The 20,458-nt window shown below is 38.3% G+C and overlaps 1 protein-coding gene across 3 annotated transcripts; it reads right to left on the bottom strand.

Moving 5' to 3' along the window:
• Positions 1-1,691: 1,691 nt before the first annotated feature.
• LOC100243520 (uncharacterized) lies at positions 1,692-19,018 on the bottom strand. Of its 3 annotated transcripts, XM_019220034.2 has the most exons (7): positions 17,140-17,230; positions 16,859-16,943; positions 5,146-5,226; positions 4,993-5,067; positions 2,624-2,820; positions 2,361-2,511; positions 1,692-2,177 (listed from the first exon to the last, which is right to left on the bottom strand). In XM_019220034.2, the coding sequence occupies exons 2-7, from the start codon at positions 16,859-16,861 to the stop codon at positions 1,953-1,955; spliced, it is 732 nt and encodes a 243-aa protein (XP_019075579.2). In that variant the 5' UTR covers positions 16,862-16,943; positions 17,140-17,230; the 3' UTR covers positions 1,692-1,952. The 3 variants fall into 3 exon arrangements, 1 of the variants encoding a protein (XP_019075579.2); XR_009465710.1 differs by lacking the exons at positions 1,692-2,177; positions 2,361-2,511; positions 2,624-2,820; positions 4,993-5,067; positions 5,146-5,226 and adding an exon at positions 15,526-16,444 and having other exon boundaries at positions 17,140-19,018; XR_009465711.1 differs by lacking the exons at positions 1,692-2,177; positions 2,361-2,511; positions 2,624-2,820; ... (1 more) ...; positions 5,146-5,226; positions 16,859-16,943 and adding an exon at positions 15,526-16,444 and having other exon boundaries at positions 17,140-19,012.
• Positions 19,019-20,458: the final 1,440 nt, after the last annotated feature.

Here is a 20,458-nt window from a genome sequence, read left to right on the forward strand (position 1 = left end):
CAGTTGAAGACCGGTTGAGGGAGGCCAAAAAGTTTCTCTCTCTCCCAGTGGTCTTCTCTTCCCGGTCAAGGTTAAACCTCAACCGGTTGAGGTCCGGTCGAGGACCGGTTGAGGTCCGGTTGAGGTCCGGTTGAGGTCCGGTTGAGGCCCAACGGTCACTTTTCTTAACGGCTAGTCAACCGGTCGACCCCTAGCTCGACCGATCAAACCCCCAACGGCTAGTATGACTTTTTTCTTCTATAAAAAGGCTCCAAACTTCATTGTTTAATGAGAAAAACCTTCCCAAATCATTCTTGATTATATTTGAGCCTTGAAAGAGTGTTTTTGAGTGCACCATTGTTTCATAACTTGCATATCTTTAATGCATCATTCAATCCTAGTTTTTCTTGTATCTTTGAGCCTAAAGTTCTATTACTAGGATTTTTGTGAGATCATTATTTGTATATCTTTGTAAGGAATTTTCTCAAGTGAGAGGTATCACTTGTAAGGTTATTCAAGAGAGGAATATCTCTTAAAGAAGTGTAAAGAGTGCTTGCAGCCAAAAGTCCAAGAGGGTGAATTGGAACCATAATCCAATTGTAAAGAAATTGGAAGCTTGGTTGAAGCTTTAAAATAGTGGAACCCTCACTCGGTTAGGAGGTTGAGGAGAGTGGACGTAGGCAAGGAAGTGTCGAACCACTATAAACTCTTGTGTTTGCACTCTCTCTTCCCTAACTCTTTTAAATTATATGCAATTGTGTTTATTTTATTTATTATATATTTGCATATAATTGTCTCTTATTTTTGTATAGTTTAAATTTGTGAAAAAAAGACCATCACCCTATTTGCCCCCCCCCCCCCCCCCCCCCTCTCTAGGATGATTACCATAGTTTGGATTAACCTCAAATTCCTAACAAATTATATTTACGAAATAACTTTAATATGTATATTTTTACTTATTTTATCATTTTTAAAGTTTTTCTAAACATTTTTATGAATTTTTAATAATTTTCATCTCACCAATATATTTACCAAAATATCCACCGATATTTCTGATATATTAATACAATCTAAGTATCGATATATCTGTGTTTACCAATATTTCAAATCTTAGTTCTATGAGAAGAACCTCCTCCACCTCAACCTACTCTCTCTCAACTTCTACAAAAAATTATAAAAAATGCATCTTTGCATCCAAAAAAATTGTGGAATAAAATCTCCAATATTTTTCTTAGAGAATTTTAGCTTCTTCAAACACTATCACAAATAACATAACAACCCTAATTTCATCATTATTGCAACTCATGGTACATATACACGAACCAACAAACATCCATTATAAGTAATTTAAAAAATCACTTATAACGCTTTCTAGATAAACACTCGATAAATGATTTAAGAAAAGAAAAAAATAAAACAAAACTTCCGAACGCACTAAAAAATACATGTCCTCAGTCCTCCCAATATTTGGGATAATATTTGGGTTTTGGGCTAGTAATCAGTTGTAATATTTATATTTTTAATTTTATTGAAACAAGAGTAAAGAAGAGGGTATGGACTCCTTTCAATCAAAATAAAAATATATGAAAATTTTCCATAAGTAACTTTTCAGTGTTTAATTCATGAAGAGACCCTCAAAGTTTTTAAATGAATGGGAAAATAACCTATGTTTCTAATTGTCTTGCCTCGCACTCTATAAAAAATACCTCAAATTGGTTTTCAAAAATCACCCCGCTTTCTAATAAATTTTAAAAGATTATTTTCTATGTAAAAATGCCAAACATGTCTTTAAAGTTGAAAAACAGTTTTATATCATAAACAACGGCATTCTTTAGTAACCTTTTTCTTCCAAGTATGGCTGTGGTGGCAGGTCTCTGAACACAGCTCAAAATTCCCAGCGATGAATAAGCTTCACGGGCTCAACAAATTTCACCCAAGAAAGCATTTCACTTCATCTATAGGCAACATGGGTATCACTTCAAACACTTGATTTTCTCAGTAGAATCTCTAATGATTTGGCTCATCTCTGGGGGTTTAGATTTCTCAGGAAGATCATTTCTGTCCCAGGATAACAGCTTCTCCAGTTCGACTGCAGCTTCACCGAACTGCTCCTCCTTAATGCAATCCTCAGTACGAAGAGCAAAAAGAACTTCATTAACGTCTTCCTCAAGCTGGAGGCAAAATAAGTGGCTGAAGACCTGAAGACAAAAAGTAGAAACCGCAATCAACACACAGTAACCTTGTTTTAAAAGAAAGCCCCAGGTAGTTCAGTTTAATTATTTATCTATTCATTTTGTAAGATGATTAGGAAAACCCCGTGAAAATGGATTACAAATATATTCTTCAATAAATGACAGAACATATCAGTTCTCTGTTCTCACCGCTTTCATCCGTGAGACAACCATATTCTTGATGGCTCGGGATCTTGAGACCAAATTAACAACAAAGAGACCTTGATCAGAAAGAGAGTCCTTTACAGTTAAGAGAAAAGACTCATCCACAAAGTCTGCAGCAGGGCATGTCATCCCAGAACTGTGCTAACAATAATATGAAAAATTAGAATAAAATAAAGGAATTCGAAACAGGAGCCTGGCTATTGACCAACAAATATATAGTAACAAACACATTTAACAATCACATGTACCTCGAGTCTGAAGAGTCAACATCAATAATAAGTATGTCAAACTTGCTAATTACTTTGCGCTCTGCGTGAGATGCAGTGCAACTTCCATTGGAAGAAGGGCACTCTGCATCGCATTGAGCATCATTATTTACATGCTTTCCACTCACTCCATCAGCAGCAACCCCTCTGACGAATTGGATTCCATCAGCAATATGTACCTGAAACCCCATAGGAGAAACTGAGGCAATGAAAATGGTGCACATAGAACCATGAAGTCTAGGAAGGACATTAAGAGTAAGGATATGCTGTCATTTTTTATAGATAAAAAACAAACAATTCATCTCATTAAATTACACAAACATATAGAAAAGAAGGTTGAGTTATCCTTCTCAAAAAAACAAAATTCACCCAAAAAAGAGAAAGAACTAAAGAAAGATCAGCACAGATAGAAAGGTAGAATAACAGAGCATAACTAGAATTAATAACACTGAGATAAAAGATCCTATACAATGTCTCTAATTGGGAGGCCCCATGCTTAGCCAGAAAATCTGCAAGCTGATTGGCTGAGCAAGGAATCCAATTAATGGAACTAAAAATTCTGGCACTGTCAAAAATTTGGCACAACCATCTATCATGCTTCCAAGGACCTTGCTTTTCATTTAACATCCAAGAGATGACAATAGCAAAATCTCCCTCTCCTATAAAAGCTTAGACAGCCCCAGAGAAGTAGCCTTCCAAAAGCACCTGAGCGGCTTCAATAGCAATTCCAGACCAGCAGGTTTAGAGATGCCTTTTATACAGTACACTACCATCATGCTCACCAATCATCACACCAATCCCTAACCGACCTGGGTTACCAAAAGCAAAAGAATTAACTTTCAGCTTGAGTGTACCTATCGGAGGAGATCTCAACTCAGCTTGCACCACCAACATGCTCATCCTGCATGAACATGCAAGGCTCCAATCCAGCAAGATCACAACAGGATTCCACAAAATGCATCTATTATTAAAAGCCTAAAGTGGATGAATGAAAATGTACAGCCTCCCACACAGATTCTAAATCTCCACCTAGCCTCAGCAGTCCTGTCATTTCTCTTAAGCCAGATCCCCCAAATCAATGCAAGTTAAACCACCTACCACAGAACCTTGCCTTTGGAAAAGTGACCAAATCCCCAAAACACAATGATAATCATGTCTACCATAGAGAGAAACCCAATCCATCTCTACAAGCATAAATAATCTGTTGCCAACATTTTGGTACTCTCATTTTCTATGGTAATAACATGGATATAAGACTTCATATTCTCTTTAGTCCCCAACACTTTTTTCCCATTTACATTCATAAAATCCTAAAGTGAGTTTTTTTCTCTCGTTTCATCCTTTGTCTCCCCCCAAGAATGATTTTTCTCTCATCTGAATTATTTTTTGAACTTAAAGCATATTGATGGGAAAGAAATTACTCAAGAAAGAGGTGCAAGTGGTGTAATAGGCAAATGCATCTTTCTATTTGGACAGCCATAGTATGCAGTGATAATTATGAATTCAACAGCAGCAAGAAAAATTAACCTATTCAGTAATCTTGGAATCTACAGAAGCATCTTACGTACATCCATGAATTACAGAACATAGATTGAACTACTGAATCAGAAGAAGTCGATGCCATCAGATAACTTTGCATGAACTAAGTTCATGAATTAGAGATAACCAGAATCAGGCCACTGGCATCCACCACAAGCCCTATTATATATTAATATTAGAATAAATTTACTTCTTAAGAACGAAGCTTTATCTGAATAATTAAGTCCAGTCACCCAAAGCCACAACCATACTATACAAAGAAAGAAAGGCTAGTGATGATTCTGTAAATAGAGCTTACTTCCTGATGCAACTCCACAAAAAAGAGGTACTAACACATCATACACAATACAATTTATAATAAGAGAAGCAGATAGGCATGGTTGTGCACTATATGCTTCATTTACTTAAATGAAAAAATAATATATATATATATATATATATATATATATCTCATGAATTCCTTTTTTTTTTTGGGCAAAGCAAACAATATGTGCATTAAAAGGAACCTAACAAGAAAGACGCAAAACCATAATAAATAGGGTCTGTAAAAGCTCATGAATTTTATGATATTTTTTAGCCTGTCTGAAGTAATAAAAAAATACAATGCAATAATCCATTATACCATATGATACTGATCTATATCTTATCCCAACACTGAGTTACCTTAAAAGTGATGAGAATTTGACACTTCACTGGTTGTCTGTTTCATTTCCCAAGTACTTTTTTGCACTTTTCGGCACTTATTTTTTGATGTAGAATCTCTATAGCAAAAATACAAAATAAAAACAAGTCAATAAAAATTTATAAATTACCTTCAAATGTTTGTCTTCACAAAAGCCAAAGTAATTCCTAGCAAGATTTAAAATCACAGGATCCAACTCCACCACCTGTGGATATAACAATTTTCAATATCATTTCCAGTAAGTGAAAGTTGCCCTCAAGAGTGATCTCAAGCCTCAGCCTACCTCAATGTCTAAGAAAGGCATACAACCATGGAGAAACATAGGAAGTAAACCTGCTCCAAGACCAATAACAACTGCTTTAACCTGATAAAAATGAAATGTTTGCTTTCAATCAGTATAAGCAACCATGAGTAATTTCAGAGCATCATAAAATCAGAGTGACCATCAGTTGCAAAGGCATGTAAGCAGGCTCTGATATTCTAACTTGAAAATTCAATACTAGAATAGATCCATGTCTGAGACATGCGAGTAGTGACCCAAAACTGTGCAAAGATGCTCTTTTCATTAAATGCGATGCTCATAATTGAATAATTGAATAAAAAAAAATTTTGGCCAAGCAATGATTGGGAAATAGAGTTTTCCCTGTTGCATTTGTATCCAAAAATATGCAATTAAATTATTCCAACTAGTGGAGAAATAAAACCTATTTTGTAAACAATTAATATGATAAATCCTTTCAACTTGGTTACCCAAGGAACAGTCATCAGAATTCAACTTGGTGCAGCCCACTAAGGGAGGCATCCATGTAGAGAGCATCTCCTCTAGCAGATCTACATACTAGGTTTCAATCTAGCAATAGTATAATGCTAAAAGGGGTACCCACAAATGTTACACTAGCTAACACCCAGAGATTAGAGGACAAATAGATTAAATCCCAAATTGCCTCCAAAGTACTCCATTTATCCTTAATGCATTCCTCTTCCACTTATAGTTCAAATCTATGTGAGACTAACAATAAACCATAGTGACTTCCTTTTAGGAAGACCTCTAAAGTCTTTATCTGTGATAGTTAGCACCTCCACCAAACTCCTAAGTGGAATCCAGTCAGTCCTAGCAAGTTTAAACAACCTATGACATAATGCCACTACTGCTAGAAATGCAAAAAAATAAAAATAATAAAAAAAAATTCACTAATTTCATACCTCTTATGCATGACACGCCATTCCGGCCTAAGGCTTTGTACGGTCTCCTATACTAAGGCATGATAGATATTAGCCTTCGTCTTTGCCATCGATACAAAAGTTATCAAGCATAAGATTTATTCAATAGCCAAGCAGGAGAGTCTACACCACTCCGAAGCACTAATAACTAAGTTGAAGAGAGAGCAGGGCAGGCATAGACAAAAGGGAACTATAGACTACTTACCTATTACCATTGGCAATGGACAAAAGACTAGCGGAAGGGCTTAGGTGTTGAGGAAGTTAGCAAGCGTAGACCATAGCTTAGTGGAGAGACCATACATACGCTAGTTCCAAGGCTAGGCTATCAACAGGGGAAGAGGCAATGTCGATGACAAGTTTGATTACGAAGAAAGCCCCATATCTAGAAAAGTGAGTAATAAATAAACATAGGTTACAATCGTAGTTGTTAACTCATAAAACGTATCGTGTATCGTTTTTCTATTTTTCTTTATTGCATATTTTATCATATTATGTATCGTAATTTTTTATATATAGTGAAAAATAAATAAATAAAATATGCGTGTGTAAATCTATCGAAAATATGAAATATAGAGTAATATACAACTAATTTTATGGAAGATAGTAGAATCTAAAGAGTTAAATTATATCATATCATAGGAAAAATTAAATGTTAAAGTTTCAACTAGTTCAAATTAACAAAATATGACTTTAAATATATAGATTCATTACATAATCCACAAAAATAAACTTCTTAAATTTTTAACTATGATTTTTAGTTCCAAATTCTAACCAGGCATATGCACTTATTGTGTTGTTAATTGATACATATATATATATATATATATATATATATATATGCCTTTATTTGTCATCTTCAAAGTTCTAGCTTGTCAAGTTCGTCACTATTCCTTTTCACCAAAAAATTATAAAAAAATATAATATATCAAGTGAAAATTTTTATTCACTAATCACCATCATTTTCATTGTCAACATTTAAATCATTCAAACGAAAATTTTCTAATATTCATTGTAAAAATAAACTTACTTGACTCCTAATATAACATTTGACAATAAAAATGTAGTTTTTCATATAAGATTATTTTACTTATTTCTCCTTTTTATGATCAATTCTAATTTCTTAGTATATTTCAAACAATTAATATGATAAATCCTTTCAACAAAAAAATAATAATTTGATTTTTTTTTTTGAATTATAGAAAATAGTTAAAGATGCATGTATCATTGTATCGTAATATCATGTATCGTATTGTATCGTGTATCATATATGTATCGTAAGATACACTTTAAAATAAGATGCAAATTGCGATACATATCGATTTCCATAAAAAATGTATCGTATCATATCATATATCATAAGTCTTTAATAACTATGGCAACGATTGATAAAGGAGCTGCAGAACTTAAAAGAGAGAATTACAATAACAAAGATTTTCTAAAAAATGTCTTCCTGTTAAGCTGTAAGCTGCAAAACAGATAATGTTATTAAACGAGCTGCCTATTGAGCTTTAAACCACCATCCTTTTTCTTTTTTTTTTTTCTGATAAATAAGCAAGGAATATAATAACAAAGGGCAAAAGCCACAAAGCATACAGGGAGTATACAAGGTAGCTAGAACCTCAAAGACAAGGAAAGAAAAAACCAAAAAACCTCACCAACCCTTAAGTGGATGCTAACTACTCCAAAAATCCTATAAAGGAAAGTGAATCCTCTCCAATGTACAAACTAGCCCAATTCCATAAATTAAAAAAATTTTGAGTTTCTGAATTGCTAAAGAACCCCCCCTAAAGGCTAGCCTATTCCTCTCCTTCCAAACCGTTCAAAAAATGCACAATGGTATGGATTTCCAACACTTTTTCCTTTTTTTTCCCACAAAAGGGCCCCTCCAGCTAATTAAGACCTCTTTTACAGTTTCTGCAAAGACCCACTGAACACCAAACAAAACTAGGACTATTTCCCAAAGAACTCTGACAACTATACAGTGTATAAGAATATGATTTACAGTTTCTCCTTCACAACCACACAAGAAGCAATGGTTAGGGAGCTGCCACCCTCTTTTCTAGAGCCTATCTAAAGTAAGCACCTCCCCCATGTAGCCTCCCAAGCAAAGAAAGCAACTTTAGTTGGAACTCTATCCAACCTATATGCATTTCTTCAAGAAGGCGGTGTCATTGGGGTTCACCAGTAATCTATACGCTTCCTTAACTCCAAACTGCTCGTTTCTTCCACCCTTCCAAGAGACTGAGTCATCTTCCAAAGTTAGCCTGTAACCCCTTAAGACATGGAGCAAATTACCTACCAAATCCAATTCCCAATCATTAAAATCTCTAAGGAATCTTAGATTCCATCCTCCCGGACCAAAATTCTGGTCCCAAACTTCCTCCACCGTAGCGTTCCTATGCGTAGCCATGGCAAATAATTGTGGGAAACTTTGGGACAGCGCTGTACGGCCGCACCAATGGTCAGTCCAGAATCTTATTTTGTTGCCATTTCCAACTATGAACACTATATTTTCCCAGCACCAATTTGTTTCCTTCAAAATCTCCTTCCAAACGCCCCATTAGCCTTAATTGTCCTCCAACCAAAGCCCTCTTGCCCATATTTCGCCAAAATCACCTGCTTCCAAAGATTTTCCTTGTCACAAGAAAATCTCCATATCCATTTGCCAAGCAAGGCCTTATTCAAAAGAACTAGCTTCCTTAAGCCTAGCCCACCCTTCTCCTTATCCGCACAAACCATCTCCCAATTAACTAAGTAGGTTTTCCTCTCCAAATTTCCCCTTCCCCAAAGCAAGTCTCTTTGTAATTTTTCTAAACTTCTTACTACTACCTTGGACATTCGAAAGAGAGACATTTGATAAATGGGCACGCTAATCATCGTACTCTTTATGAGAATGATTCTCCCATCTTTGGAAATATATTGACGTTTCCAAAGCGCAAGTCCCTCCTCACTCTCTCTTCCACCCCATCCCACATAGGCAGAGCCTTGTTAGGAGCCCCTAAGGGCAGTCCCAAATAAGAAGAAGGCAAAGAACCCACCCTGGACCCTAACTCCACTACCATCACATCAACCTCTTCCACCTCACCAACTGGGATGATTTCACTCTTGGCCAAATTGATTCTTAATCCTGACGCGGCTTCAAACCAAAAAAGGGTCCAGCTCAAATGAGTTAGGTTCTCTTTCTTTGCCTCACAGAAAATAACTGTATCATCAGCAAAAAATAGATGGGAGATATTCAAATCCGGTCTTCTTCTTCCCCGAATTCTGCATCCTAAAAGGAAGCCCCCTTCAACCATCCATTGTCCTTCTTCTAGAGCCATTCATGAGCCCAAGTCTGAAATCTAACATCAAGTAACATATGTCAAATGCAAAAACAGAACACAGGTTTCCAAATTTGTGAACTACAGAAATTGAAAGAAACAATGCACTAACAAACTGAAGGGAGAGAACAAAATTTATAATATGATATCTATGGACCCAAATGATTAAAATTAATAAAAGGCACATAGTAGCTAATGAGTCTTAAATGGGAAGTTTCAGATAAATTAGTTTAAGCCATCAACCTATCAAAAATTCACTTTAAGCCCTACATGCTACTATGCAATATCAAGCATATGGAATAGCTATATGGAAGAAAGCTTCCACCAAAGTCCCCATGAGTACCTTTTAGAATCCATCATATTCTTGCCATGTTAGGCTCTATGCTCTTCCCCCTATATCAACTTACCAGGTTTTTTTTATGTTGTACAGTAATCCTCCCAATTCAGGACAGGGGTGTAGTGTTCTATACACCATCAGGTGACACAAGCATATAAGTGTGCATGTGTAAGATTCTAAACATAACTCTGATCACACCACAACTTAGCAAGGTTCACAAAGTAGAAATGCTTGTGAAAGAAAAAAGGATATTAAAACTTAAGATAAATAGGAAAAGAGATTTGGATGGCAATGCTTTTCTAAAGTGAATTTAGGAGAAAAAGAAATGATACCCATGCGACCCTATGATGAAAGCTTACTAGGTGGACAAGTCAATATATATTCATACACACAACAAAGAGGATAATTAGACCAGAAGAATGAAATTAAGAGGCCAAGATCCACCAGGAAGCAAGAATAACAATGTGTAAGCCCACACAATAGTATAAATCTTTGTTGTTTCTACCATGGACATTCTTTTCATATTTTGTATATATATACATACATACATATATATACAAAATATGAAATTTTGTATATATATGTATGTATGTATGCATTCATGCATGTATCAAGAAATCATGTCTTGGAGACATGATTTTACCAAAAAGAAAAAAAGAAAAAAAAAATTGCCTTAAAAATCTGATTTCAAAATTTGATTAAAGTCATGGTTAACATAACTTTAATAAAAGACAAGAAGAATTAAGTATTTCAAAAAAATCTAGTCTTCAAGATAAGAAACATACTGCCACCACACAAATTAATTATGGTTTTCAATTATTTCTCACCTCCAAGCTTATGTCACCAATTTTTACCACCTCACAAATCAAATATTTTTAAGAGGATAAATCTGAAAACCATCTGTTGAGAGAGAGAGAGAGAGGAGAAAAACCTTATTCATTCATTGTAATCTCTACTTACAATTGAGAGATATATATATACAAGGCTAGGAGTCCTAACTACCATACATGTGACCTATATTAACAAGGAAAGATAGTATACTATACATACATTATATTCAACACTCCCCCTCAAGCTGGAGCATATACGTCATATGCACCAAGCTTGTTACAAATATATTTAATCCTAGGACCTCTGAGAGATTTAGTGAAGATGTCTGCTAGTTGATCATTTGAATTGACAAAACTTGTAGCAACACATCCTGATGCGATCTTCTCTCTAATGAAATGACAGTCAACTTCAATATGCTTGGTCCTTTCATGAAAGACTGGATTGGATGCAATATGTAATGCGGCCTGGTTATCACAGATGAGTTTCATCTGTTCATCCTTTCCAAATCTCAACTCCTGAAGAAGATGTCTCAACCATATGAGTTCACATGTTGCCAAAGCCATAGCTCGATACTCGGCTTCAGCGCTAGATCTGGCCACTACATCTTGTTTCTTACTCTTCCAAGATATTAGATTACCTCCAATAAAAACACAGTACCCTGAAGTGGAACGTCTATCTGTGGGTGAGCCAGCCCAATCTGCATCTGTGTAACCAACAACTTGAGTATGACCTCTGTTCTCGTACAATACACCTTGGCCTGGTGTACTTTTGATATATCGAAGGATACGGATTACGGCATCCCAATGGCTATCACATGGTGACTGTAGGAATTGACTAACAACACTCACAGGAAAAGAAATGTCTGGACGAGTAATGGTGAGATAGTTCAATTTACCTACGAGCCGTCGATATCTCCCGGGGTCTCCTAAAGGCTCCCCCTGTCCTGGTGCAAGTTTGACATTCGGATCCATAGGTGTGTCTACCGGTTTGCAGTCTAACATACCGGTTTCTTCCAGGATGTCTAAAGCATACTTCCTTTGGGAAAGGACCACACCAGAACTAGATTGAGCTATCTCAATTCCCAAGAAATACTTGAGTTTCCCCAAGTCTTTGGTCTGAAAGTGGGTAAAAAGATGTTGCTTTAGTTTTTGAATACCATCCTGATCACTGCCTGTAATGACGATGTCGTCCACATAAACAACCAGATAAATACACTGCCCCAAGGAGTTATGATGATAAAAAACTGAATGGTCTGCTGTACTGCGAAGCATGCCAAACTCTTGAACAACGGAACTAAAACGGCTAAACCATGCTCGAGGAGATTGTTTCAAGCCATATAGAGAACGGCGTAACCTGCACACTAAACCAGACTCCCCCTGAGCAACAAAACCAGGAGGTTGCTCCATATAAACTTCCTCGGCAAGATCACCATGAAGGAAGGCATTTTTAATATCCAACTGATAAAGAGGCCAAGAACACATAGCAGCCATGGAGAGAAGCAAGCGGACAGAAGCAATCTTGGCAACAGGAGAGAATGTGTCACCATAATCAGAACCATAAACTTGAGTATAGCCTTTAGCAACTAAACGGGCCTTAAGGCGATCAACCTGACCATCAGGACCAACCTTAACTGCATAGACCCAACGACAACCAATTGTAGATTTACCAGAGGGTAAAACAACAAGATCCCAAGTGCCATTAGAGTGCAGAGCAGCCATTTCATCCACCATTGCCTGTCGCCAGCCTGGATGGGAAAGAGCTTCATGGGTGCTCTTTGGAAGAGAAACAGAGGATATAGCAGAAACAAAAGCAGAATAGGGTGAAGATAATCGATGATAACTCAAAAAATTGTAAATAGGATGAGGATTACGAGTAGAGCGAGTACCTTTCCGAACAGCAATAGGTAAGTCATTAGGAGAAGGCAGAGCCGGGGCAGGTGAAGCCGAAGGGATAGGAAGTGAGTCAGCAGGTGCCTCAGGAAAAGGGAGAGGAGCAACGACACGAGGGCGACGATGATAAACCTGAAGTGGTCGAGGGGGCATAACATCAGGTGGGGAGACAATGGGAATGGGCAAGACTTCAGAAACAGGAAGAGACTCAGAAGTGGTGGAAAAGAATGGTGAGTCCGCAAAGAAGGTGACATCAGCGGAGATAAAGTACCGATGAGTCTCAAGGGAATAACAACGATAACCCTTCTGAAGTTTGGAATATCCCAAGAAGAGGCACTTCATGGCTTTGGCGGAAAGCTTGTCCTGTCCAGGAGTGAGAATATGAACAAAGCAAGTACAACCAAAGACACGAGGAGGAAGGAAATAAAGTGGTTGGTCAGGGAAAAGAAGGGAGTGAGGAATCTGATCGTGTAAGACAGAGGAGGGCATACGATTAATCAAATAACAAGCGGTAAGAACAGCGTCCCCCCAAAAGCGAAAAGGAACATGACTATGGAGGAGGAGAGTACGAGCTGTCTCAACAAGATGTCGATTCTTGCGTTCAGCTACCCCATTTTGTTGAGGAGTATGAGCACAAGAAGACTGATGAAGAATCCCATGATGAGACATAAACGAAGTAAATTGGGCTGAAAAATATTCCCTGGCATTGTCACTGCGTAACACACGAATAGAAATATTGAACTGGGTTTGGATTTCAGTATAAAATTTCTGGAAAATAGAGAATAACTCAGCTCGATTCTTCATTAAAAATAACCAAGTACATCGAGAATAGTCATCAATGAAAGTGACAAAATACTGAAATCCTAAAGTAGACGCAGTCCGACAAGGACCCCAAACATCAGTGTGGACAAGCTCAAAAGGAGACTTTGCCCGATTATTCAAACGCTTTGGGAACGAGACACGAGTATGTTTCCCAAGCTGACATGACTCACACGGAAGCGACGACAAAGTTGAAAAACGAGGAACCATCTTCTGGAACTTGGAGAGACTAGGGTGGCCTAGACGATTGTGAATGAGGAGAGGAGCATCAGTGGAAATGCAAACTGCAGGAGATGAATCTGAGGTGAGGTGATAGAGGCCTTGAGACTCACGTCCTATGCCAATCGTCTTCCCCGTACTCCGGTCCTGCAAGGTCACAAATTTATCAGAAAAGGTAATAGAGCAATTAAGAGTACGAGTGATTTTGCTGATGGAAATAAGATTAAAAGGACATTCAGGAGTATAAAGGACAGAAGTGAGAGGTAGAGAAGGCAGAGGAAGGGCCAAACCAATACCTTTAGCCACAGTTTGAGAACCATTAGCTAAGGTAACAGTAGGTAAATCAGAGGTAGTAGTAATAGAGGAGAAAAGATCCTTATTACCAGATAGGTGATCAGATGCTCCAGAATCTAGAATCCAGGGTCCAAGAGAAGATGTGTGGGTAAGGCAGGCAGAGGCATTACCAGGCTGGGCAACAGAGGCAATAGAAGCCTGAGATGTCTGAGATGCGGAGGAGCTCGGAGGCTGAGACAGCGGAGAATCAGAGGACTGGGCCATATGGGCAGTGCGAGGAGGTCTTCCATGTAACTGATAGCAACGATCGCGAGTGTGGCCAAGTTTATTGCAATAGGTGCAATGAGGACGTTGGCCTCTACCTCGGGTACCACTGCGTCCTCCTCGAGAGGTAGTTTGAGAAACTAACATAGAAGAATCTGAAGCGCTATCAGATGGCAAAGTCTGAGTGGACGAGATACGGAGGAGGCGAGCAAACACATCATCCAAGGACGGAACTGATGAACTACCAAGAATCTGATCACGAATAGGCTCAAGATCCGGACGGAGGCCAATAAGAGTAAGGACCATGAAGAACTTGTCAAGCTGTGTTTGTTGAGCCCCAACATCAGGAGTAAGAGGCATCACAGTCAAGAACTGCTCCTTAAGAGAGGCAATCTGACCAATATAAGTAGATAGATCCAAGTCCTGTTGACTGAGATGGACAATAGCAGAAGCCACCTTATAAAGACGCTGGATATCATTCGTATATAATCCTTTGGCCTGAGTCCAAAATTTAAAACAAGTTTTATAGGCCTGAAGATGAAGAAGAATCCGGGGATCAACCGATTGTCATAATACACTACACAACTGTGCATCTATCTTCCTCCACTGTACGCGGTCAACCTCAGGGATATCTGCCTCCTGGGTAACCAAATGATCCTCATATCCTTGACCCATAAACCAAAGTTCAACAGAGGCAGACCAGGAGAGATAATTCTCACTGCCAACCAATTTCTCTGAGGTAATCAGAGGAGATCCAGAGAGAACAGACGTAAAGATCTGATTTTTGGTGGGCATATTCACGTATTTGGATCGAAGAGAGCCCTAAGATGGGTTCAGATTTCGGCGGAGAGAGAAAAACAGTGAAACCACGGCTGTGAGAGGTGCAATCAATGGAGAAAAAAGGTCATGACGTGCCTGGAGAGGAAGAGAAGCAGCACCCAAGCCTCGGGGATGGAGGGGGAGCCCTGTCGGAGGTGGCCGGAATGGCAAGAAGGCCAAAACCAGGGAAAAAATGGAGATGCAGGGCTCGGGGAGGACTGCCGGAGGGCTAGAAGGCCAAGACGGCGCCGGACGAGCCTGGAGAGGTGTCGGAAGTGGCCGGAAAGTGGGCCACGCGCCGTCACGCGCCGGCGCGTGGGTGACAGGCCGGAGGAGAAGGGAGGCGCGTGGGGGCGCGTGAGATGCCGGTTGCCGGTGGGGTTTCCACTGGCGTGTAGATCAGCCTCCGGCGGTTCGGAATATGTGGTCGTTTCCCGGAAAAAAGGTCGCCGGAAAATGTCGCCGGAAAAGGTTGCCGGCGTGATGGAGATCCGACGGCGATGAGGTTGTCTGGGGTGGTTCGGAAAGAGAGTGAGGGGACCGGAGTGAAAACACGGTCACGGGACGGTTCGCCGGAATTGAGTACACGACTAAACCGAAAAAAATTAGGTTTTCTCCTTTGGCTCTGATACCATGTTGAGAGAGAGAGAGAGAGGAGAAAAACCTTATTCATTCATTGTAATCTCTACTTACAATTGAGAGATATATATATACAAGGCTAGGAGTCCTAACTACCATACATGTGACCTATATTAACAAGGAAAGATAGTATACTATACATACATTATATTCAACACCATCATATTGGAGAATTAATAGCCATGAGACTGTTAAAAGTGAAATCCCCCATTTTCATTGTTCATCCTTGAGAATCACCATAGAAACCAAGAAGACCTTTTCAGAGTCTTAGGCAGGCCCATTAATTCAAGAAAAATCATTCCCACCCCTTCAACATCGGAACCAAGAGAAACAACACAAGGGCATTGCCTTTATGGATATGAACTTCCTCCATTAATCTCCTCAAGTTGCCCTGGATCAAGACCCATTTTCTCCCAAGGCCTCACTTCAATTCATTACAGTACTCAATTGAGAATGTGCTTAACTCTGGAGCATCTGATAAAGAATGGTTCCGGACAGAGAGGCCTGTGAAGAACCTTACTACTACTTTCTGTTTCCACCACGGCACCACCACATTTTTACATCATTAGTAGTTCTTGTTTCATACATTCAACAACCAATGGAAAAGCCTTGTAGCTTATGACTCCCATTGCTACCTAATTTCATAATTTAGTCAGTCTGTTAAACTCTTTATTCTCTTCATAGTGTCAACCTCTCCATTCCTTCCCTGACACCCCCACCCCCACATCTTCACTTCAACACTACCAAAACATCCCAAGCTTTGCCTCTTCCATACTTTGACTTCCTACAGAAACTAAAGCTCAGCATAATAACTGATTCTACTACCATTCCCATTCCTGTACAATGTTAACCTCAAACACATTCAGAAGCACTCAGATAATGATTCCATAGGCACTGCTTGCATTGGGGGCAAGAACTAAGCAACTCAGCCTGAAGGAAATCCAGAAAATGTAACATCAAGAAAAGACTGTTCAGGTGTTCTTTTAAACCAAAAAAAAAATGAACTTCATAATGAAGATATACCTATGTTTTTAATTTCAGAATTATGCATTTTTCTTTCTTCTCATGATGGTTTATTTTTCTTATTGGCCAAAGCTGAAAAGCTCCTTCTATCAAAATATTAGAAATGAGAAAATACTATGAACTTTCAATCATTTCCTTTGTGGAAATTTAAACTTGCACTCATTTATTATGAGTTCTAGATTCTTTGTTACCATCCATCAAGATTGAAAAATTAAAAATAAAATAAAAGAGGTGAATCAAGTTGAATCTCAGCAATTAAAGGCATTTGGAAGCATGGTAGAATTTATGGCAACATGAAAATCATCTTAGACTATTTCTCACCATATATCACCAAAAATCAAGGACTTGAAAAGAGCAAAACAATCCTTCACTAAAAGCTTCGCCCTTTTAAGATAATTTTAGCATCCTGTGAGAAAAGAAGACAGCTTATTAGAGAGATGGAGAGAAGCGATTCAGGATTTTGAGAAGTATGATGGAATTTATGGTAAATATGACCAAACATCTCACAATACCAAAAAAGAATAAAGAAATACAATGATACTATCGAAAGATCACATTCAACTAGAATATATAAATAGACTGAAAAAGAGAAGAATTATCACCTCCGGAAATGCTTCTGTTCACTCATCTTGATTGAATTTGCCACATTCTCCTGTGGTAATGATCCACTTAAACCCTTGTAACTTCAGAGACTTGAGGCTGTCTAGCACCAAATGTCAAAAGCAACAAAATGGTCCAGCCAGTTAGCTTGGTTAGTTTGAATGTTCAATTCAAGATAGTACAAACATCTGGTAGCCAATTCTTTCAAAGGAATTGTGTGCCCTCCATCTTAACACCTTTTGCCCGAAAGAAACTATAAACAAATTAAGGTTTTCCCCTGGCAAGGGATTTAAGTTACCATCTAATGTCACAAACTTGTCATTGCCAACAAACATACATAAAACCATCAATACGTGTTTGGACAATCACACATTTCCATTGAACCTTCTTCATTTGCCTTTTCTAACTTCATTTTAGTATAAATTTCAACCTTCTTCCTGCAATTGAGTATCTCTCAATCTGAAAACTCCATCCACAATTTACACTTGTAACTCCCGGTCACATGTAAGATTTCATCATGACTTCAACCGTTGCCGCCCTCCTCTTGCAACTTACCCTCCTCATTACCATCCATGTCCTGGAGTGTTGAACCACTGGAAAATAAACGATGGCGTCCCAAAACAACAAGATCAAGAAGCTTCCTCTTAGCATCATACACAGGATTTGGATCAATCAAACAACCCCTTTCATAAGCTTCTCTCAAAAAAACCGTATGCCTCTTTCCCTTGGTTGACAAATAAAACATCCCAGGATGGTCCAAAAACAAATCCCTTATATTCAAATCAATCTCAAACCATTTCCTAAAATGACTAATCTTCTCCACTTCCACTGTCTTCTCCACCGTCAAACTCAAAAATTCATGAACAATTGCAACTGCCCGTTTCTCCAACCCCATGATTCCAGACTTAGACTTCTTCTTCTCCCCCATTTCCTCATACGGCCCCACATACGGTAGCCTCTGCCACTCCTTAACCTTGGCCTTAAAGTTCTTCCCCAACCTCATTCCAGGAGGAAACCCATGCTTGAAACTAAACCGAAGTTCGAGTGGATCAACACTAGAACCACAATCCTCTTTACAACACTCCATAATCCTCCAATTCTCAACTGCGGCCCTCAAATTACCACTAGGAACTACACTTACAAGCTTCAACACATGAGTATTCGGTTCATTGCCATCACAAAGCTTAAAAAGATGGGGGTTTTGCAATATTACAGAGTCCTCGAAATCATCAGGAAGGCCAAGCTCCCTCCAAACCTTGAAAATCGCTCGAAGCGGCAACGATTTCGCCACCGTAGACATGGACAGCAGCCGAACCAACCGGTCCACCACAATGGGCATCGAACCGCGTATTGCAGCCGCTTCTAGGCGGGAAATTTCGACTGCGGCGTCAGTCAATTTGCAGAAGGGCAGGGACTTGGATGGGTCATAGAAAACGTGAAAAATATGGGGGTATTTGCGGAGGAAGGAGGCGGCACCGCGGTTGAGGTGGAGTTTTTGGGAGAGATTGGAGAGGAATTGGAGGGAGACGGTGGGGTTTTTAGGGTTTGCAAGGATGAGGTCTTGAATAGCGACGACTTTGAGTAGGTTTTTGTAGTTGTCCATGAGCTTCTCGAATGTGGGATCTCTGGCTCTGGAGGCTACATATTGGACTGAGGTGGTTTTGAATCGGACGGATGTTGAGGGAGGATGAAGAAGAATGCGTTTGATAATGTGGTGGGTGGCCATTGCTGTTTCTCAACGTTTTAAAAACCGGACCACCGTCGACCGGTGGCCTTCCCGGTTCGTTCCCTCCGTCTGAACCGACGGTTGGACCGGTAAACCGGCGAACCGGACGGTTCTTCAAGAACCGAACGGTTGAATGACCCCCCTTTTTCCGTTCAGATTAGTTATCTGAAAATGGGTGTAAAAAAATGAGTTTGGGCATCAGACCAAAAAAAAGGCCAAACAAAAATAAAAATTAAAAACCACAATTAAAAATGGGCTCGAAATAATTTTTGAGGACTATAATTATATATATTATATTTAATAAAATTTAAAATATTAATATATTTATATTTATCTTCATAATTTAATTTAACATATCAAATACAAAAATAAAATAATATTAAAATTTTTAATTATATATATTTTAAAATTTTTATAAATATTTTTTATTTTATATAATATATAAATTATATACTTATAATGTCACCGATTCGACTAGTGAACCGTAAGGGTCTCCAAAAAGCCCGCAACCTGCGGCCCGGCCTGGCTTGAGCCCATTCCTAGATGGGCCGGGCCATGGGCCCCAATTTAGGCCTAGCCCGGCGGGCTGGCCCGTCCGTAGGTCCGCCACTTAAAAAATATATATATAAAAAAAAAATTCATACAACATTTCTAATATATATATAATTAATGCAAAATAATTACACAAAAGAGGGCTAGCTCAGTTGGTGGCTAGCTCTCCTTATGGATCCATAAGGGAAAGGGTTCGAATCCCCTTCCTTTCAAAACTAAAAAATACTTTAATTTTTACCCAGCCGGGGCCATGGGCCTTACTCCTCCAGGCCGGCCCGGCCCGTTGGAGACCCTTAGTGAACCGATAATATTTTTTATTTAATGACCGATCCGATTCTGAAAATATTATAATGTTTCTTCTTCCTTCGATTTGACATTTCTAAAACTCTAGCACTTCTATCTATAAAACCTCAACGCATTTGAATTGTCCCAACTAGATATTCTGGTTATGGCCGATGGATATTTTTCGCGTTCTTTATTATTCAATTGATGAACAAACTTCTACAAAAAAAAAATGTTCATTTATCTTCTTATTTTTAATAAAATAAAATTTACAATAAAAATAGAAATAATTACTTTTCCTTCTACTTTCATATTATTTAAAAATATGTAAAATTTAAATATAATTTCATTTTCTTTTCTATGAAAGTAAAGGTTATTCATGTTTTAGAATTTAGTTTAATCCATGAATCCACTTATTTGATTTAGAAAATGAGAAATGAAAGGAAATGAAAAAGAAAAAGAAGAAGTTGGCTAAGTATACTCTTTAGTCTATCAAAGTCTTTGAAAAAATCAATTCCTATTTCTAGTCATCCTAGTGTTATATTTTTAATCGTACACGAGTGTTGGACCAAGTCTTTTGTTCATTAATTTTCTCCCTTTCCTCCTTTGCATTGTACTCTTGGTTTGATATGGAAGGAAAAACCGAAAAAGAGTAAAATAAAATATTATTTTTATTATTTAGTTATGTTAAAAGGGATAAAGTGTATTCTAACCAAGGATGAAAATATCGGTAATCACGGATATATCGGTACTTCGATTTT

Source organism: Vitis vinifera, chromosome 5 (genome assembly GCF_030704535.1).
Source record: "Vitis vinifera cultivar Pinot Noir 40024 chromosome 5, ASM3070453v1".
NCBI lineage: Eukaryota > Viridiplantae > Streptophyta > Magnoliopsida > Vitales > Vitaceae > Vitis > Vitis vinifera.

Coding starts and splice junctions, on each gene's coding strand:
- LOC100243520 (XM_019220034.2), bottom strand. Junction 5,068..5,145: donor TGCCTTTCTTAGACATTGAG/GTAGGCTGAGGC, acceptor TTATATCCACAG/GTGGTGGAGTTGGATCCTGT. Junction 2,821..4,992: donor GTGAAGACAAACATTTGAAG/GTAATTTATAAA, acceptor ATGGGGTTTCAG/GTACATATTGCTGATGGAAT.